General features: G+C 35.1%; 3 protein-coding genes across 7 annotated transcripts; 1 reads left to right on the top strand and 2 right to left on the bottom strand.

Annotated features, from left to right (window-relative positions):
• Positions 1-467: 467 nt before the first annotated feature.
• On the bottom strand, positions 468-4,516 carry arl14ep (ADP-ribosylation factor-like 14 effector protein). Its single transcript, XM_051114449.1, has 5 exons — positions 4,316-4,516; positions 3,646-3,844; positions 3,395-3,535; positions 1,162-1,214; positions 468-966 (listed from the first exon to the last, which is right to left on the bottom strand). The coding sequence occupies exons 1-5, from the start codon at positions 4,384-4,386 to the stop codon at positions 738-740; spliced, it is 693 nt and encodes a 230-aa protein (XP_050970406.1). The 5' UTR covers positions 4,387-4,516; the 3' UTR covers positions 468-737.
• Positions 4,517-4,716: 200 nt separating this feature from the next.
• On the top strand, positions 4,717-10,668 carry si:ch73-314g15.3 (uncharacterized protein LOC368688 homolog). Of its 2 annotated transcripts, XM_051114443.1 has the most exons (12): positions 4,717-4,903; positions 6,034-6,122; positions 6,933-7,051; positions 7,195-7,297; positions 7,384-7,472; positions 7,594-7,743; positions 7,834-8,001; positions 8,079-8,148; positions 9,266-9,344; positions 9,435-9,588; positions 10,106-10,210; positions 10,338-10,668. In XM_051114443.1, the coding sequence occupies exons 1-12, from the start codon at positions 4,797-4,799 to the stop codon at positions 10,383-10,385; spliced, it is 1,281 nt and encodes a 426-aa protein (XP_050970400.1). In that variant the 5' UTR covers positions 4,717-4,796; the 3' UTR covers positions 10,386-10,668. The 2 variants fall into 2 exon arrangements, with proteins under 2 accessions (XP_050970400.1, XP_050970401.1); XM_051114444.1 differs by lacking the exons at positions 4,717-4,903; positions 6,034-6,122 and adding an exon at positions 6,606-6,802.
• A 488-nt stretch (positions 10,669-11,156) lies between these two features.
• On the bottom strand, positions 11,157-20,161 carry spi1b (Spi-1 proto-oncogene b). 4 transcript variants are annotated; one of them, XM_051114445.1, is made up of 6 exons: positions 19,801-20,161; positions 19,148-19,240; positions 18,976-19,057; positions 17,169-17,359; positions 13,133-13,301; positions 11,157-12,990 (listed from the first exon to the last, which is right to left on the bottom strand). In XM_051114445.1, the coding sequence occupies exons 1-6, from the start codon at positions 19,840-19,842 to the stop codon at positions 12,677-12,679; spliced, it is 891 nt and encodes a 296-aa protein (XP_050970402.1). In that variant the 5' UTR covers positions 19,843-20,161; the 3' UTR covers positions 11,157-12,676. The 4 variants fall into 4 exon arrangements, with proteins under 4 accessions (XP_050970402.1, XP_050970403.1, XP_050970404.1 ...); XM_051114446.1 differs by having other exon boundaries at positions 18,976-19,054; XM_051114447.1 differs by lacking the exon at positions 19,148-19,240 and having other exon boundaries at positions 19,801-20,160.
• Positions 20,162-20,551: the final 390 nt, after the last annotated feature.

Below are 20,551 nucleotides of genomic sequence, written 5' to 3'. Positions count from 1 at the left end.
TGAGACAAATGGGCCAATTAGAAAAACAGCTTAGACAATATCTAATAGATGGTATCACCAAACAAATACTAAAGTGCCCTGCAGTAAACCAACAGGTTCCTGGATATCACTATAGTCTGTTTACGAAGTAAATCAAAGAACTAAAAATGTGTGCAAGGTGTTTTTTATGTATATCCACCGAAACAGCTCGTTTTGCTGCTAGATATTGCAAATTGTTGTGTCTTACCATATTGTTTTATTGTATTATCTTCATTATGAGCACACTGGTTTGTAATGCAAACAGTTTTACCGTTTACTGCACGTTGGTATTCTTCTTGTTTTTTTTCTCTACAGCATATAATGAACTGGACCCATAGGCTTACTGATAAAACACTCAAGAGACATATTTTCCAAAGTGTTCACAGCATTTGAAATGAGGTTAAAAGATCATATTTGTAAAACCTTTGAATCAGAACTGTGCACTCTGCTTATATTCATATTTTTATTTATTAAGTGTAAAAAGTATTACAGCATAACTAAACAAGTGGAAATCATGGAAACATTACTGAAATGAACACAGCTGTTCAAGCAAAAACATAAGATTTTAAACATTATTTATTAAACTTATACATTTAAAAAAATAAACAATACACCAAATGAACCAAGTACTTCTGCAATGTCCATATACCAAGCCAGTGTCAAGCTTTTATCCTCAGAAGCAGAAGTAGTGTCGTCTTCTCGGTTTTCCAACAAGTTGGCTAATTTGCAAACTTGTTGCGGATGATCTCTCCTCCCTCTACCTCAACCTGCTCGTACAGCCATTTCCGGTCACACCGGCACTCCACACCGCACTTCCGTGAGCTGCACTCGGGACACGGATAGAAGCAACCCATGCAGTCCACATCCAGACAGTCACACAGATCCCTTCCACACGAGATCAGGAGGCCTTTGCTGTCATACACTTTACTCTTGAGAGACAGGGACTGTCTGCAGGGACAAGAACGATGGAAAAAAATGGAAAAAGTTCATCCAAGCTTAGTGTTTATTTTAATGCTTAAGACACCATATGGAACACTTTGAATACAATTGCAATTCAATTAAATAAAACCATGATTTATATTTTATCTTTATTATAACTGAGGTGATGTAATCATGAGATTGAGAATCTAGAAAGACAGGTACCTGTCACCTATCGAGAGCTTTCCTGCACGTCTCCGGTCATTCATACCTCTGCCCTGTAATAAAGGAAAAAATATCTGACTGACAAGGTAAAAATTGTCAGTCAAACTATAGCGGTTTCTTTTTAAATTATTTTAGGAAGCATAGGTTTGACACACATATAATTACAGGTTTGAAATACATAATTCTTAATGTTGTTTGAGACATGGAATTAAAAAAAAAAAAAACAGGGTCATTGTATAGAATTGGTGCAAACTGCTGTCCCACAACCAAAAAACACATTTATAAAGCAGTTAAGTATTAAAATCTTAGATATTTACTAAGATCCTATTTATCTATTGATACCCAGAATAATATTTAAAATATCAGTAAGCTTAATATATATAAAATCATCATTTAGTGGGTACCTTCTATTGGGAGGTGGCTGTGCCAAAACCTAACCCCTACATTTTAACTTACGAAAATGATACTGAAATAATTTTTCCATTATATTCCTTTTTTTTTTTCAAATATCTTTGATTTTTTAAGTGAAGTTAAAAAAAAAAAAAATATTTCAAAAACTATATTTCCTTTGTAAATTATAAAATTATGTGTAAAAAAAAAAAAAAAAAAAAAAAAAAAAAAAAAAAAAAAGTGTCCCACATTTTTCATGTCACTGCCGAAAAAGTGAAAAGTGTATGTTTTAGTCCATTGGCTGAGACTAATTTTAACTACACCCCTACACTGAATAATCATGTGTCCCTCTCTCTCATAGCTACATGGTGAGCACCCCATCATTCTAAGGTAAATGTGTTTAAAAATATTACAAATCTGCATGTAACTTTAAATCAAGTCACTACCAAACACCATTTTTCTATAATAACTTTTTGGGGGAGTTATTCCATAACATTTAGTTTTTATGTGTGCAACTATTCAGAACTGTGCTAGCTAACCATGTGCTGATGAGCATCTTTGAGCTAGCTTCAAAAGCATCTAAAATTGTCACATTTGGTGAAGTTTCAGTAGTGACATATGGGTGTTATCCCATAAAATTTTCACTGCTGCTACAGTCACAATCGAAACATGCCCTTATTGTTTCATAATCCTTTATTTGGGGAAAATAAACAAAATTTTAATACAGTTATGCAATTTTTTTGTATTTTAGTATGTTTTAGTAGCATTTTAGTGTGTGGGTTAAAATTCTGCAATGTGATCGCTACCAAAATATGACGGTCACTACCGAAAATGTGCTGTCACGACCGAACATGGGATGTTTTGTCAAAAATAAAGTATACTGAATTATCAACTAAAATGTTATGATAGTGTTCAGTTCAATATATATTCAAACTAATGAATCGTTAAATCAGTATGGTCAACTTTTTGCCTTTCACAAACAAAAATTCAAAAAACAGTTCAAAAAAATCACATTTGAAACATCGTTAATATTGTAATTGTTATTGATTTACCTCTAAAACTTTTTAATAAAATTGAAAAATATATATTTACATGGAAGATGTAAGCAAAATCTTAATAGGTCAATATAACCCTTCTTATTAAATTATATATTACAGTATTTCGGTAGTGACAAATTTGGGGAGAGGACAAATATTCTATAACTTTCTAAAAATACAATATAAGAACTAACTGCACAATTACTAGAAATGTGTACCTTGGATATTTCACAATTTGCATATATACAAAATTTGTGGAAAAAGACACTTTTTTTTCCCAAGACGTTCCCAACTCTGACTCTGAACCAATTCTGTAGAATAGCCACTGTATCACACATGTATGTGTATAAGGTAATTGTGACTTTTTCCACCTTGCAATTTGATATAGAGTTTATATCTCAAAATTCTTTTCTCAGAACATTTCCACTGGAAAAAAAAAAAACAAATATTCATGCAGGCTTCGTTTTCCTTAGGTAAACTCCCTGTCTACAAAATCATAAAATCTGCCTCACTTGATTTTTTTTTTTGCAATACATTATCCATGCTTCAACTCTGATGCTGCTTTTACACGCTACTGCTGTACTGTGAAAATCAACGCATCTACACAGACTTGTATCTCTGACACACCTTGTGGCCAAACACCTTTAAGATTTGCTCAATTTGCATAGAGAAAATCTGAAAATGAGATTTTTCTCCATGAGATCAAACACTAAAAAAAGTGTGAGACGTGTTAATGACCTGCAGAGAAGCTAAAAACAGACTCAAGTAAGTATTAGTAACTGCATATTCAGCAGTATATGTGTTACCTTCAGGCTGGAGTCTCTTATAGGCTGTCTTCTGTCCTTTGTGATTTGTTTGGGTCTGTCTTTATCAGAAAGCGAACCAAACCGACTGGAATCATTTGCATCCTTTGCCACTAATCCTCCTCTGTTTTTCCGTAACTCAATCTGTAAGCAATAAATTAACACCATGAAAAAAACAATGAGTGGGACTGCATTGCTGAAGCAGTTAAACTGATTTTCTTTAATTGGACACCAAAAAGTGCAAAAACACACACCTTTGTGCCATCTCCTCCAGAGTTTGCAAAAATAGTCGGCACGGCATCCTCTCTGAGAAACAGTTTTCCATTGTAGTCACGGAAGCAGTCGGGCTGGAAATGCTCCGAGCACAAGCAGGAGTTCTGAGTGGGAATAAAGTTCTTTTTCCCAAGGTTTCGTACCCATTGCTCGGCTAGCTGAGGCTTGCTGATTGGAAACCTGAACAGAGAGACAGTAGGAAGAGAAAGGCAGATGCAACTCCATTATTTACAGTTACTCCCAATACAGTTTATCTGGGCATGCATCTTTTGTATTCTGAAAACTGTAACCTGTGCAAACCACACAAGTTTAAAAGACTTATCTTTTTTATGTGGCAAAACAACACAAGCATGTTAATTATGTTGTGATATTAATTATGTTGTAATATCCATATCTGTTGCCATTACTAATAGACTATACTATTAAACTAAAAAGAGGAGCACAAAGACGACGCACCACAATAAGCAAAATATATACAAGATATAAAGTACTATTTTAGGTATATTACATTTTCGAGTTGCATGTTAACTAGGAAACCTCTTTGTGCTAGTTCAGCGCATTAGTTAGATACATATAAAGCAACTTGTGCACATGTAACGTTAAACAGTAAAGCTCAAGTATGTCCTAAACTGCTATTATGTTCGTGTTTACCTATAGAATCTGATCTCTGAGCCTTTGGCAAACCGGTTTGAACAATCAATAGCTGAACAGGAGATCGGCATGTTTCCGTATTCGATTTAAACACGTAAAATAATCTATTATTGTTCCACGCGCACCAAAATCATTTTCAAAGGCAGTGCCGCGGGAGCAGCTAAACGCAGACTTTGTTAACTGCGCATGCGCTGTTATTTTGCCAAACAAGATCCATTTGGTTTCAGTGGATATCACGTAGTATTTTGCATGCGAGGAGATATGCCATTGCGTGAAAATATATTTGATAGCCAAAACAACATTTTTTCCTTAAGAGTACTTGCTTCGAAAATAAACACATTAAAAAGAAAAGAAAAAAGAAGTACATTTAAACTTTTATTTTGAAATTACTCGTAACCGGAAGTTAAACAAACGTGTTCCCCGGTGTTTGTAGTAGCCACATGGATCCGGAACAGTAGTGGAAGGCATAAGGAGGTTCTGAATGGATCACTTCGAGAAGGATTTAGTTGATGCGCTAAAAGACATTGTCAAGGCTGGAAACTGGCAGTGTGTGGGAGACAAATCTAAATTTAAGTCACCATGCACGAAGTAAGCGCCTGTCATTGTATCCATTTTATTTCAATATATTCAATGTAAAAGTAAGCTGTTTTCTGGTACTGTGTTAGTTATCCGGTGTGCCCATTTTCAACCCTGCCAAATTATTACCCCCTCTCGTTGAAATCGTGACCTGATTTGCCTAATCCTGACCCCACCCCTAATCCTAACCCCTCCCCCACACCTAACGCTAAACCTACCAATACTAGGGGGGTAGTAATGTGGCAGAGGTCAGAATTTGGCATAACACCTGTAAACCAGACACAAAAAAATTACAAATGGCTGCACACACAAATGAGGCTCATGAACTGTTATGAGGATATCTTCTAAAACACTTAACTTTTTGGAAAGCAGATTTAGAAAAAGAGTAAATCGATGTGTTTATAAAATGTAATTAGACAACGAATATATGTTAAAAATGCATCTGTTTTGAATGGCTGTTATACTGAAATATAATTTACAATGGAAAAAATTAGAGAAATTCAGTGGGGTCCAAAAGTGCAACTACTTGCATGTATTAAAAGAAGAAATGCATATGGATATTTATATTTTCACTGAGGAAATTATTGTCAGTATATTTTAATGTTTCTTCATGTACACTACCAGTCAAAAGTTTTTGAACAGTAAGATTGTTAATATTTTTTTTAAAAAGTCTCTTCAGCTCACCAAGCCTGTGTTTATTATTAAAAAATAAAAATTATACTGACTCTAAGCTTTTGAATGGTATAGTATATAATGTTACAAAAGCTTTTTATTTCAGATAAATGCTGATCTTTGGATCTTTCTATTCATCAGAGAATCCTGAAAAAAATTACTCAACTGTTTTAAATATTGATATTATTATTATAATTATTCGTAATAATAATACATTTTTCTTGAACAGCAAATCAGCATATTAGAATGATTTCTGAAGGATCATGTGACACTGAAGACTGGAGTAATGATGCTGAAAATTTAGCTTTGATCACAGGAATAAATTGCATTTTAAAATATATTCAAATAGAAAACAGTTTAAATAGTAAAAATATTTGACAATTTTCTGCTGTCCTTTGGACTGGTAGTGTATACACTTCAACTTATTTTCTGCAAATATAAGTAACAATAATAATAACAATATTTTTAAGGTTTTACTCAGATGATGGAGAGCATATAGTCCTGGTGCACACAAAGGATGATAAATTCTGGGCTATGGATTCATCTTGCCCGCATGAAGGTTAGTTGTAACTCTATGCGATGACCAAGGCAAGTGACTCTTCTTTGTTTAGATGGACTGGTTTTGGTTTTGGTTTTAGATTCAGTTTGTTGTCATCTGACCATCGCAATTACTTGACTGTTATGTTTTTATGCTTTCACAATAATCTTCTTGAATAGTAATTTATTTTCGTGCCCTCCTTTACAAAACAATGTTATGCAAAACTTGATATTGTTATCTCTTTATTCCATTCTCAGCTCGACCTCATTCTGGCTTCCTTCAAAAGCCTAGTTTGCACAGAGAGTTTTGAGAGAAAACTATTTCTAGATAGTGGATTGATGTAACTTTACACAATCATTAGACATTTGCTAGGATATTGTTTTATATTTGCTTGATCTCTGACTGAATAATGCTCGCTTAAAGGAATAGTTCAGGAAGTCATTCCAAACCTGTGAATTTATTTCTTCTGTGAAAACAAAAGAAGATATTTTGTAGAACCAAATAATATTGTTGACCAATGAGTTCCATTGTATGGACAAACTGAGACATTTCTTAAAATATTTTATTTTATATTCTACAGAAGAAAGACTGTCATACAGGTTTGGAACTTTCATTTTTGGTGAAATTATCACTTTGATTTTTTATCTAGCACGTGAAATAAAGCCGACTGAAAATATATTTACCCTGTTATTTACATACATGTAAGTTTAAAAACATTTTCTGACAAAACTGATGCAATTATGGGTCTTTGTGAAAACATTACATAACTGTAATACAGTAAAATGAAAGAATTGTTTTAATATCTGAATATAATGATCCATTGCTTAACAGGGGGGCCACTTGAGCAAGGTGATATCGAGGACATGGGCAATGGGAAATTGGCACTGATTTGCCCATGGCATTACTTTGATTTCTGCCTTGAAACTGGTTCCTCTTCCACTGGACTGCAGGCAAGTTATGACTGTCCATGTTAAAGGAATAGTTCACCTAAAAAAATAATTTACTCTATTTTCACATTTGGCTGAACTATACATGTAATGTATAGTGATCAAACTGCCAGCATTCTTGATGTGTCTCATATTACTGTCACCAGAACCAAGTGTATGATGTCCGTGTACTGGATGGAAAAGTGTATATAAATACCCAGAACACACTGTCCCTCTGTCCTATCCCAGTGACAGAAATAACCCATCAAGGTGAGCAATGACATACTCCAAACATATGTTTTGTGACTATGACATGTTATGGTACACAATGCAGGCATATGCTGTATTTCTTACAGACAGTTTGCCCGTGGAAATAAATTCCTCAGAAAACACACTTTGCATGTGGGCCACCAAAATCCTTCAAACCCCAGACCCACAGGAAAAGGTTTGGAAATATCCAATAACATACAGTGACTGACTAAACTGGATAATCTCAGCATTTCATCATACCACTTCTGCTTGTTTGTTTTTTTTTTTTTTTTTTTTTTTTTTTTTTTTTCGTGTAGGTTTCATTGACCAAGATAGTGCAGGAGAACTGGAACAGTGGGAAAATAACCGAGACTGGGGAGACCAGCCCTCCTGCACAGCCTAACAGAAAAGACAGTCTGACCATTGTGGAGCCTGGAAAAATCAAACGGGGCAAAGGTGGCACACTGGTAAACTTTCAGTTAGACACAATTTTTTGTCCTTCCATAGGAAGTTAAAGAATAATTAGGTAAAAGTAAAAATGATTTCTGTTCCGACAGGCGAGTAGGATTGCTTTACTGCACTCTCTTGCTAATATAGAGCAATGGGCGATAGACCTGTCCTGGGATGTGATAGCAAGATTCTCCACATTTAGATTGAGCAATGGTGAGCCACTACCTCGCCAGTTCTTTGATGACTTTGTCAAAGTAGCAGGAGATGAAGCCAAGGTTTGTATACATGTTTACATCTTTAATTTATTTAGGCTAAACACTAACTAAATAACTTACATTAACTTCTCCTGCAGCATTATCAGTTACTAGAGCAAAGGATTCTAGAACTTGGCAGCTTCTTCGGCGCTTTACCAGTACACAACGGTTAGTGTTTTCATGTGTTTGTCTTTTTTGTCTTAAAGGGATAGTTTACCCAAAAATAAAAATTCTGTCATTAATTACTCACCCTCATGTTGGGTGTTGATCACACTACAAACAAGACAAAACTATAATGCTTTAAGAAACAGAAAAGATTAATTCATTGTTTACACTGCCCTTCAAAAGTTTGGAAACGCCCTAGAAAAGTGGGGTTTTGGACAATATTGGCATGAATCCTTTTTAATTTGTGATAACACAAACTACGAAAACATATTTTACATATATTACATAAACAGTTTATACATAGAAAAAAACTTACATTTTCAATTCATCAAAATATCCAGCATTAGCAGCTATTACAGCTCTGCATAATCTGGGCCTAAATTCATTGTATTCTAAACTTAATTGGCAATCAATTGTTGAAGCTATTAAGATGTGTTCATCCAAAAATCTTTTAAAAACCTGAGCCAAGTTTAATCCAGTAACCAGGCATCACAGCTGGCAAAGGGCCATGTCTGACTTTGACGTATATTTGCCATTATTATGTAATCAAAATGAAAATTATTACTGGTGGTTACTTTAATGTATTTGCACCAAAAAAATAAGGATTTATGCTGATATCGTCCAAAACCACACTTTGCCAGGGGTGTTTCCAAACTTTTGGTGGGCAGTGTACTTCGGTCTTGGGACTTTAGTCTATAATTAGCTCACCTCACCTCTTATCTGACAAGTTTTCGGGTTTGAGTCGTTTGTTCATCACGTGACAGCCCCATAAGATGAACGAACGACTCAAAAAACCCGAAGACTCGAAACAGGTGAACTAATTTCAGTAGAGAACATAATAGGATGTTGCGCATGCGTTACTGAACAAATCACTCGCCGAGACGGCTCATTCTTCCCGAGTCACATTAAAGATTCGTTCAAAATGAACAAATTGTTCAAGAACGATCCAAGAATCCACCCTGCATAGACAGCAATGCAACTATGACATTCATAAGGGTGAGTAATGACAGAATTTTCATTTTTGGGTGAACTGTCCTTTTAACATAGGTGTTGTTAGAGATACAAACAATTTATCTAGTATTTATTCTAGTATCTAGTAATAGTATTATCTTTTTAAAAGGTTTATGGCAGTCAGCAACAGATACGTCTCATGACCTGTTGGCAAGGCTAGCTATAGTGCACATGGTCCATGAGGCCAGGTAAAACACATCACGTGTCAGAATCTGTTATTTTCATGTAAGTATTTGAAAATATCAATTTAGTTGTATTTTTGCATGGTTTTTACACAGGGGTTTAGATGTTCACCCTCAGACTCTGTCCCGGTTTGCTGCTCAGGGAGACACGAGCTCAGTGAAGGTGTTGGAGGTGATTTATGCTGATGAGATCACACATGTGGCTGCAGGGCTGAGATGGTTCACATACATCTGCTCAAAAGAAGGACGGGTAGGAGATCCGACAGTTCTTTTTTTAAAGGGGTCATCGGATGCCATTTTCCACAAGTTGATATGATTCTTTAGGGTCTTAAAGAAAAGTCTATCACATACGTTGTTTAAAATCACAGCAACCACTAAGTGCATTTAATGCTTTGATGCTTTAATGATTGAGAAAGGAGCCCTGATTTGAGAAAGGGGGCTTTATTTATAGAGATTAGAAAAAAAACACTGGGTGGATTTTTGTCATTATAGGGTGGTTGTGTACACACACTGTCAACATACATTTATGTTCAAACGTCATGTAAAAGTGAATTTTGCATCCGATGACCCCTTTAAACCATGTGACAGTACAATTGAAATGGTGGGCAAATGTTCACTGTACATGACTTGAGAGTGAATAATTTAATCATCAAAATCATATTTTATTTTTTAAAACACACCTTTGCTAATGCAAATACTCTTGAAATGCTTATATAATAGTCTTGAAAGTCTTAAGTCTGTTTCCTGTTTTCTCAATATATTTTCAGGATTCCTTAAAAACGTTCCATGAATTGGTAAAGTTGCATTTCAAAGGGTTTTTGAAGCCTCCGTTCAACACAGAAGGAAGGAAGACAGCAGGGATGACAGAAGAGGTATGCATACCATTGTTGAATTTCTGCCAGATTAACCTGTTTTTTGTTTTGTTATTGTTATTTGTTTGACTGCGTAACTTAAACCAAATGATAATCATTTTATAATGATCACCCTTTTTACCTACAGTGGTATGTTCCTCTTGTCAAGCCTTCCAGCTTACAGAAGACCTCCTGAAGACTTATTTTCATCCAAAAAGAGGAAACCTGTTTTGCATTCTGAAAAAAAGGACTTTGAATGTAAAGTGTGCTTGCATGATCATCGGATGAACACAGAACATCAGAAATCACAGAGCGGATCCTGTGAATCCAGGAATATGTGCATTCAGTATTTTCTAACAGTGACCACTGTTTAATGGTTTCTTTAATTCTTGTGTAAGAAATGAAATTGAATCAATGAACTTACAATTGAAATATTTTATTTAAATACATTATTGGACAAATAAACATCCTTAAATATTGTTTTTAGCAGTTCATTGGTCTTGCTGACAGGGGGCGCTACGAGGTTGTTTTGCTTTCAGCTGAGGTGTTGTTTGTAAGGGGTGCGGTTTACACTGCCCAGAAGTTGTATTTTTACTAATGATTTTCAAATTTTGTTTGATATATTTTTGATTATACTTATATCTTCTTTTAAGGTGAGACACTGCAGGTGAATAAGGTTAAAAAATTAACTAATAGTTATCACCTTATTTACCAAGTTGATTACATGGATAATTGCAAAAAAAAATTTTTGTATTACAAGTTTTCTAAAATGTTAGGTTTAAATATGCAAATTAGCCATTATTTAATGAAATGTGCGCTACATTTCTAGCACAAAAATCTAAACACTGTATGAAGTCGGTTTCAAAATTATTTAATTTTTTTGACATTAGAGTCAAATGTTTTACCAAATTTTGGGTATATCATTTTGTCACTCTGTAAATCTGAAAAAAACTTAAAACAGACAGAAAACAATATATTTTTAATTTTTTTTTTTTTTTTTTTTTGGGTGGGTGGAATAAAATGTTGTATAAAATCAGGCAAATTATATATCAACAAATCCCTCTGTAAAAACCTTTAGGATATAGACAGGAATATAAATATAAAGTTTGGTGTGTAAGTGCTACTCAAGTGGAGATTTATGGCTCAATGTAGGAGAAAAAGCTAATTTTAGAAAACAGGCTTTAAAAAATATGGATTGTAATTGAAATCTATTGACAAATAGATAGAAGTGCTATAAAAGAAACACTTAACAGTGTATTTTGGATGTTTTCTCTCCGCTAGTCTGAAAAAAACACTGAAATGAGTAGTACGACACTGACAAACCAAAAAGGCTAAAATCTCAAACTTGACAGGTGCATGAAAAAAACAGCGTTTTTGCCTGCAGTGTCTCCCCTTAAAATTTTAAATACCTTAACCAAATGTAGAAATCCACAACCAAAAAAATATATTGTACATGGAATTAAACATTTTTAATGTAAAAACGTGAAATCGTTTTAAGTAACAAAACTGTTGATCCTAAAGGATGTTTGATGAAGGTTTGTTGCTTGAAATTTCTTGTGTTTAGTGAGAATACTGTTAAAAATTCTAGTCTGCCAGCTTTGTATTGAATTTAATCAAAGTCATTAAGAATTTTGTATTAAATGGATAATTAATGATCACTCCACCTGGCCATAGATCTATCAGCATGTTCTTAGCATTGCTTTGTCGGTCCTCGTAAAAAGTAATTTTAAGCATTTTTGGCCTGTTCTGTGTTCACTCAGATTTTCCCCCAGTTCTTAGGCTCTGATTCGTATTTTTAAGGTTATATTTAAACAGTTGCAATGAGTCATTACACTGCTGAGAAATTACCCTGAAGCATGATATGGCCTTTTAAACAAATGGTTTACAGCAAACACACTGCTCACTTTTTCTATTAACAATTAATGTTTATTCGTCTTGGTTCTATAAAGATGTTTCTTTTTCTTCAGATGAAATGTAATGAGAGAAAGACAGTACAAACATGAGCATAGAATCGGTCTGTGTGTGTGTGTGTGTGTGTGTGTGTGTGTGTGTGTGTTTTACCCAGACGTGACAGAGTTTTCCGTGCTGTGTGAGCCTGTGTCATTGGTTTTCACTTCTGCTTTTTGTATTTTTGTGATTTTTTTTTCCGTCATGCGTGGTGGTGAAGTTTGCAACTGTCTTTAACTCAAGAATAGTTTTTTGTCTAATTTTTAAAATCTACCCACTTTTGGTCAATTTATTTGCTCTTTAAACATGTCCTTTCCATATATATACACTATACAGACGTACAGTCCTGTGTCACAAAAGCTACTGAAATATTAAGGACTTAAAGTCTTCTTCATTAATGCAAAGGTGAATAATAAAAAAGGAATGCAAAATTAAATTGTGGCGTTTCAAACCATAGGGTCTGGTCTGAGTTCTGGTCCATTTTATAATTTGCTGTTTTCATAGAGGAAAAAGGTTCCTTCTTGTTTTCTCCAAGTCTTTTTACATGTAAAGCTTCCTTTCTGTGTGGCTCTTCCCAAGTACCTCTCCACTGAACTGGTAGGTGAGTTTTTTCTTGATCTTCCTGACTTCTCCCGTCTTGCCATAGTTTCTCAGCGCCCTTGCCATCTTCTGGTAGGTCATCTTCTTGCGGTTTCCCTTCTGTACGCCCCAGCGGTGTGCTAAAGCCTCTTTGTGCTTGGAAGAGAACTGGAATGTTCCTTTTTCTCGGTCAACCCACCAGATGCTGTCCTTCATGTCACCATTTCGCAGAAGGTCCAGCAGGAACTGATACAAGCGGATTTTCTTCTTGTTACCTTGAAAAACAAAGGAAATGAACACCTACATCTAGATTCTACAAGACTGAAAATGTGAACAGGTACTGGGTTTGCATCGCCTATCCTCTTTCCATAGATCACTATGGTTTTGTCCTTATAAGGTCTTAGGTTTTTTTCTTACCATGCTCTCCTCCTGTTGTTGATGTAATGTGGTCTCTCATACACTCCTCATCAGACACCTCCAGTGGAGGACTGCGACTGCCGGGGTCATCGTCATCCGAGCTGCGCTGAAGAGGAGACGGCTGTACGCTGTGAGGGTAACACACAGATGGCCGCGGCAAATATGTCATCTGTGAAGACATGAATACATCATTGTCAGATAGCACACAAAAAATAAATCGAGTTAGAATCGACTAATTGAAAATGTTACTGTAACGCTGTTTAGAAAACACAGAAACCAGGAATCAATATGTGACCCTGGACCACAAAACCAGTCATAAGGGTCTACTTGAATCTGAATAAATAAGCTTTCCATTGATGTATGGTTTGTTAGGATAGGACAATATTTGGCCTAGATACAACTATTTGAATATATGGAATCTGAAGGTGCAAGAAAATCAAAATATGCACCTTTAAAATTGTCCAAATGAAGCTCTTACTAATGCATATTATTATAAGCTTTTATATATTTACACCAGGAATTTTACAAAAAAATCTTCATGAAACATGATGAAAAATCCTGAAAAATCAATCATTTTGACCCAAACAATGTGTTTTTGGCTATTGCTACAAATATACCCCAGCGACTTAAGACTGGTTTTGTGGTCCAGGGTCACACACGCTTCTCTGAAGATCAGAATCAGAGCTTTATTCGCCAAGTGTGCGCAAACACATGGAAGCTATATAAGTATTTCTTGATAAGAGCCATTTAAGAATCCTTATTTTGATGGGGGGAATTCTAGCTAAAGTCACATGTTCAGTTGAACAGCACAAATAAAACGAGAGCTATACATGAGGAAACCATGTCTGTGTAATCAGGTGGTCTGAAATGTGTCATCTGGAGATTTCTGTCTTGTTCAACATTAAGAAAGAGGAACTTTACATTTTTATATATTGCCGAAATAACAGTGCAGTGAAACTTCAATATTTTGTTTATTTCTTTACAGGAAGGGCATCTGTAGAACAGTATGGATGTACAGTATGTTTACAGAGGGACAGAAGAAAGAACAAATAATATATTAAGAAATGCACTTGAAAAAACAAATTCGCTTTTACTTTTTTTCAGTTAAACCGCTTCACTGTAAAAAGCCCTTACAAAACCCAAAGTGTCAAGGATCGTAGCGGTCTCATGCGATTGCACACACAATGCTGGGGTAGCAATTTCTTGTGACATGACAGTTGAAAAGTCTGATGACTTGAGGTGAGTGTGTCCTCAAACGCACATGATAGTCATACTATTTTGAAATGTAGATTAACAGTTAATCTTTGAAAAAAGATTAACAGTAAGATGTTCATTTGTTACGACCTTATTTTATGCAGGGCCTCAGATGGTAGTTGTTGTGCGTTTAGGCCTGTAAAGACGTGTCTGTTTTTAGAATATTACGTACATTTCTGCAGTTAACACTTTTTAGCGTGATAGAGAGATACTCATCTGCTCAGCCAAGAAAGCAGCATTGCTCTCATCAAATAGTTAAATTTGTACACGCAAGCCTTAAGGGCAAAAAAGCTGTCATTGCTTAGGGTTTGAGGTGTAAATAACTAATCAACAGTGAATTCACAGAACAGCCCCTTCAAAAATTACCATGGTAACTGCAGTTTCCGCCAAAAATAACAGTTATTGTTGTGGCTCAGCAATAAATTGTGGTTGCCTAGCATTATTCGCACAATCATCAAAATAATAAAACTGTTTGAAGGAGATCTCATAATTTATTATGGTTTTAGCAGTGACAATAACTGTAAGAACTTTTATTATGGCATAAACTATGATTACATAAATTACTGCAGCCTAGATTTATAATATTTACGGAAAAGTAAATAAAGTAAAGGTAATGTTATTAATGTTGTTTTATTCAGCTAGCATACATTATATTGATCAAAAGTGACAATAAAAATATTTCTAATGTTATAAAGATTTTTATTTCATTTGAACTTTCTATTCATCAGAGAATTCTGAGGGAAAAAAACGTATGGTTTTATGGTTTCCACAAAAATGTAAAGCAGCACAGCTGTTTTCAACATTAGTAATAAAAGGAAATGCTTCTTCAGCACCAAATCAGCATATTAGAATGATTTCTGAAGAATCATGTGACACCGAAGACTGCAGTAATGGCTCCTCAACAATCAGCTTTAACATCACAGGAATAAATAACATTTTAAAATTAGGGCTGTCAAACGATTCATCGCAATTAATCGCATACAAAATAAAAGTTTGAGTTTGCCTATTATATGTGTGTGTACTGTGTGTAATTATTATGCATATATAATATATAAATACACACAAATTAATGTACATATTTAAAAGAAATGTTATTTATGTACAAAATATTATATATATATATATATATATATATATAAATGATATAAAAATTATAATAAATATAAATGTAAATATTTTTTAAATATACACATGAATGTGTTTTTGTATTAATATATATACATAATAATTACACACAGTACACAAACATATGTTTGGAAAACTCAAACTTTTATTTTGTAGGTGATTAATCGTGATTAATCGTTTAACAGCCCTATTTAAAATATATGACCATGGACCACAAAACCAGTCATAAGGGTAAATTTTTCAAAATTGAAATTTATACATCATCTGAAAGCTGAATAAATAAGTCTTCCATTGATGTATGGTTTGTTAGCACAGGGTAATATTTGGCCGAGATACAATTATTTGAAAATCTGGAATCTGAGGGTGCAAAAAATAATAATACTGAAAAAAAATCGCTTTTAAATTTGTCCAAATGAAGCGCTTAGCAATGCATATTACTAATTAAAAATTAAGTTTTGATATATTTACAGTAGGAAATTTACAAAATATCTTCATGGAACAAGATCTTTACTTAATGTCCTAATGATTTTAGGCATAAAAGAAAAATCAATACAATGTATTTTTGGCTATTGCTATAAATGCACCCCAGCGAATCAAGACTGGTTTTATGGTCCAGGGTCACATATAATAAAATAGTAAATAGTTCTTTTAAATTGTAATAATACTTCAAAATATGAAGTAGTTTTGATCAAATGAATGCATAATTTTTAAAAAATTCATTAAAGAAAATCAAAATTAGCTAAAACGCAGAACTTTTTTTGTCCCCCAAGCATCATGCACCATATGACAGGCAGTATATCAGTCGGATCTCTGCTTCCTCCTACAAGGACGTCTACAAAGGAAAAGCTTTCTTTTGCGATTTATGGTTAGAGTCTGCCTTCAAGATCCAACCAAAGGAAGGGAAATCAATCACTGCGTTATGCATCTTAAATGATCTCTTTGATTTTTTCACCCACAGAACAGTCTATATACATGTATGTCCTCTTTTTGTTTGTATTAGCACCAAAAAACTACACCAAAAGGTCAAGCAAACAGACCTTGTTTTTTTTTTTAAAAAAAGCCTAATGAACCAATGAACTTCCCAAACAAGCTAACAGACTAATACAGGTTGAATTACATTATGGTTTCTGTACAAAGGCTAACATCATATGTATTTTTTTTGTGTGTGTGCGTGTGCGTGTGCGTGCGCAAAGTGTTGTTCTAACCGCCTTCAAGTTGTAACATTTGTGCGCTTGTATGTTAGTGTCACAATAAAGAGTGGTTTTGTTTGTGTAAGTGGGGCTGTTCTGTGTAATGGCAGTTGATGAGTGTGCAGACTGCAGTTACGGTGACAGTGTTGAGTTTTGGTCAGGATAAGGCTTAGTTGAGCAATAGCTTGGGCACAGATGCTTTCTACAGCCTTCTAACCAGAATCAACACCCACTTGTGTCACAAAGCACCAGATAAATTTAACCAGAAGTTATTAAACTCAGTGTTAAAGAAATACAAGCAAGATTTCTCCATTTTCCCCAAATGTCTCCTGCACTGTATTCAAAAAAATGGTTACTTCTCATCACCAATAATGTGACTGGACATCAAAACATATAAAGTGTGTTCTCACAGGTAAATTGAAAGTGAAAGACATGAAAGTGGTGTGGGCTTTTAATGCAGGTCTCACCTGTGGAGGTGGCAGAGTGAGGTGATGCCCGGTCAGGCTTGGGTCGATAAAATGGCCGGACTCTTCTGGGAAGCGATGCACATTCGTTGCATGTAGTGGCTGTACGCTCTGTAGCTCTGTGAAGTGGCTCTCTGGCAGGTTCTCGAAATCCACCGGATGGACATGATGTGTATTATAATCCCAAGTGTGATCTAGACAAGGACAGTGAAGTTGAAACGGAGGGTCAGCAGAAAGCATCTTTTAACAAGCTGAAGAAATACGACAATACGTCACGTGCTCTTTGCATAAGCTGGTACCAGCAACTGATAAATTGACCATGTCACGTTATTCTGTACGTCAATTCAATCGCATGCAAGAAATTACATTTACTTTCTCACTGTAAGCCCTGGGACCTTGAGTGTCACACTGTTTCCTGTTCACACCACACCATTTCCTTTGCAGTTTTTGAATAGCCTCAAGCATATTTTTTTTTTGTTTTTTTATTGTCATAGTATTTAACGGTTAGATTTTTTTATTTATTTGTTTTGAGTCTTATCACATAGAAACACTTTCTATTTTCAATGATTATCCACATGTATTCAACTGTAAGCAATCTAATTTCACAAAATTTAAATCTTAGTGTATTTAAACCATACATTTTCTGGAGAAACATGTGTACATTCCTCCAGTGAACAGAAATAGTTGTTACATAAATGGTTTGACATGTCTTGCGAAAAAAAAAAGAAGGAAAATTTACTCGGCACTTCTTTACAGCCTTATACCGAAACTCAGAACTGTTTTCAGTTTCTCTGTCATTTAACTTCTTCGAAAATCAGCACATAGCTGTCTGACGAAATTACTGACTAAATAACGCAAAGGTCTGATCAAAGGTCACCACAAATGCTGTCAAAAATGCCTCTCACAGTCCTATACAGTAACAACATGCAAAAAAACACCCTCAGCCTCAGAGACAGAAACTGCTGCTACTGTTTAACACGCTATTTCAGACGCCTACATAGCTAAATTGCTATATTGTCTCAATTTGAACAGAAGCCCTTGGGGATATTTGTCGTTCTACGTCTGTAGTTTTCTTGCCTGTCAGAACGAGGCATCTGTTTCCTGCTTTGTGCTAGGTCACTCGCCCGGTTCCACACGCTCGCTCTCCTAACGTCCCCTTACAGTTCAGTTCCAGCTGCCCTGGGTGTGATTTTGATCCGTTAGCTTAATATAACAAGATGCTGTTTACATGGGCCTCTTTAGGTGTTATAACACTTAAGGGTTGCGCTGGCAGGGAGTCAGTAATATCTATGAAACCTATTATATGTTAGAAGACACCTTCAAAAATGCAGGCCATTTAGTCAAAGCACATAGGGACTGAAGGGGAAAAGAAACAAACAAAAAAAAAGTAGAAAAAAAACCACAACATTTTGTGGTTAAGAAGAAGTATTGAAGTCATTACATTTAAATATATGTGCTCATCCTAAGTTACATTTATATTTTTGGTTAATAAATTTATTGGTTTTTAAAATCTTAATTTGGGTTTTAATTTTGACTATTGTTTGATTAATTATTTCAGGATGACTTTTATTTTGGTAGCACTAACCTGTTCAGTATAATGACATTGGGAAGTGAGTAGAGGCTGAGAGGCAACAACTAATAACACCATTTTTTTTAAAATAGATATACATTTGGAAAACAATTTAGTTACATTATTTTATTATCAATTAACAGAAGCTATTTCTGGAATGTCATTAGATTTCTTGAGTAAAAACACAAGATATCTTATCATTTTCAATTGCAAAGAACAACGGATGAAATACAAACTCACCATTCTGACTGTCGTCAATGATATACTGATACTCCATTGGTGGTCGATACATCTCTGATTCAAACATTTCCTCTGTTTGCTGCTAAGCAAATAAATAAGAGACAAAGGGTGACCAGTTTGAATGACTGGAGCCAATAAAATAATACACTGTACCATGTAGGAAAAGCCTCACATCTTTGGTTAAAACTGCCCAGTAATCTTTTTGTACAGACGGTGTCTGTGACATCCAGCCAGTCCAGGTTACTCTCTCTCTACTCTCTTCTTTCTATGTAGAAATTATGATTATTATACATTTTGGAGAACATTTTATGTTTTTTTTTTCATTACACTGATGTAAATCATAGCTGTTACAACAAACATACCACTACATGTTAGCTATAATTAAAGACGTTTATTCATTAACATTTTGTAATATCCAAACCCAAGTGAATGAACTAAACTGTCAAAGGGTCTCTAACTGATCCACTACACATGAATAAAGATGTTTATAACCAGCTGAATCTCAACAGATTGTCATTCTGAAGTGGTTGGCACAAGCACGTATGCGTCTTGACACTAACTGTTTTATAGATCTAAAAAAATACACAAAAACATTTACAGATCATCCTAAGGATATAAAAGACTGATGGATGTCAAACACAAATATTACAAAAAAAGATCCAGCTGTTTTTTCGGTTTCTAGTACGTCCACAATGGCAAGTTTTCGTAACGTCGCTTGACACGCTGACAGCAATATAACAAAAAGTGCACCGTGTACACATATGCATCTATTAGCGGCAGCAGCGGCATTATATTAGGAGCATTTAGTGAATAAAAAATACTCACGGGTGGGATGATGTACCCCTCCATTCTGTACGGATGCAGCATGGGTTCCTCGCCGCCTGACACTCGATCTGCAACTCTGATGCTTTCTCAAGGGCTTTCAAAACTGTCCCCGTACCATTGCTCAACTCTGCTAAATTTCCTCTTACCAAATGAAACCAGTGATCTAACTCACGCACCTTATCACGCGGGGGGCCTCAAAGGTATCCAAAGGCCCAAAAAAGAAGCCAGCCAGAGATACACTGCAGAGGGCAACCTACCCTGGCAGTGGCCGTAGAAAAGGGACAGAGTTTCTGTTTGTTACTTCTTTATTTTTGGGGTGTGTGGGTAAGTGTGTGCGTATTCGCTGGAGGTTCCTGATTTTAGGGTAATGGCAGGTGGGGATTTTATCTTTGCAGTTAGAATAGGCGTAAAGTGTCACCTCCCCCAATGGCCAATCAGAGACAGCTCAGCTGACCGCTCTTCTTCCTGTCCACCTCCATGGTGCTTGTTGTTCTATAGAAAGTCCTTAATGCAGGATGAAAATACATTTTTGGAAATGTAACATTGTATGTAAAAACCACCCAGACTTTACTTAATTAAAAAGCCCTTCATATTTTTCAGAGAACAGATTATGGCCTGGTGAAACCATGATGGAATCAAACAAATCTGAGAACAAATATACCACAAATAAAAATAAAGGCTGTCTATATTTAGATAACCAATATACTTCAAATGAAACTAACAGATTCATAAATAAACCAGGCAAAAATGT

Source organism: Labeo rohita, chromosome 7 (genome assembly GCF_022985175.1).
Source record: "Labeo rohita strain BAU-BD-2019 chromosome 7, IGBB_LRoh.1.0, whole genome shotgun sequence".
Taxonomy (NCBI): Eukaryota; Metazoa; Chordata; class Actinopteri; order Cypriniformes; family Cyprinidae; genus Labeo; species Labeo rohita.
The sequence above is the reverse complement of the archived record's forward strand: the minus strand, read 5'-3'. Positions and strand labels throughout refer to the sequence as shown.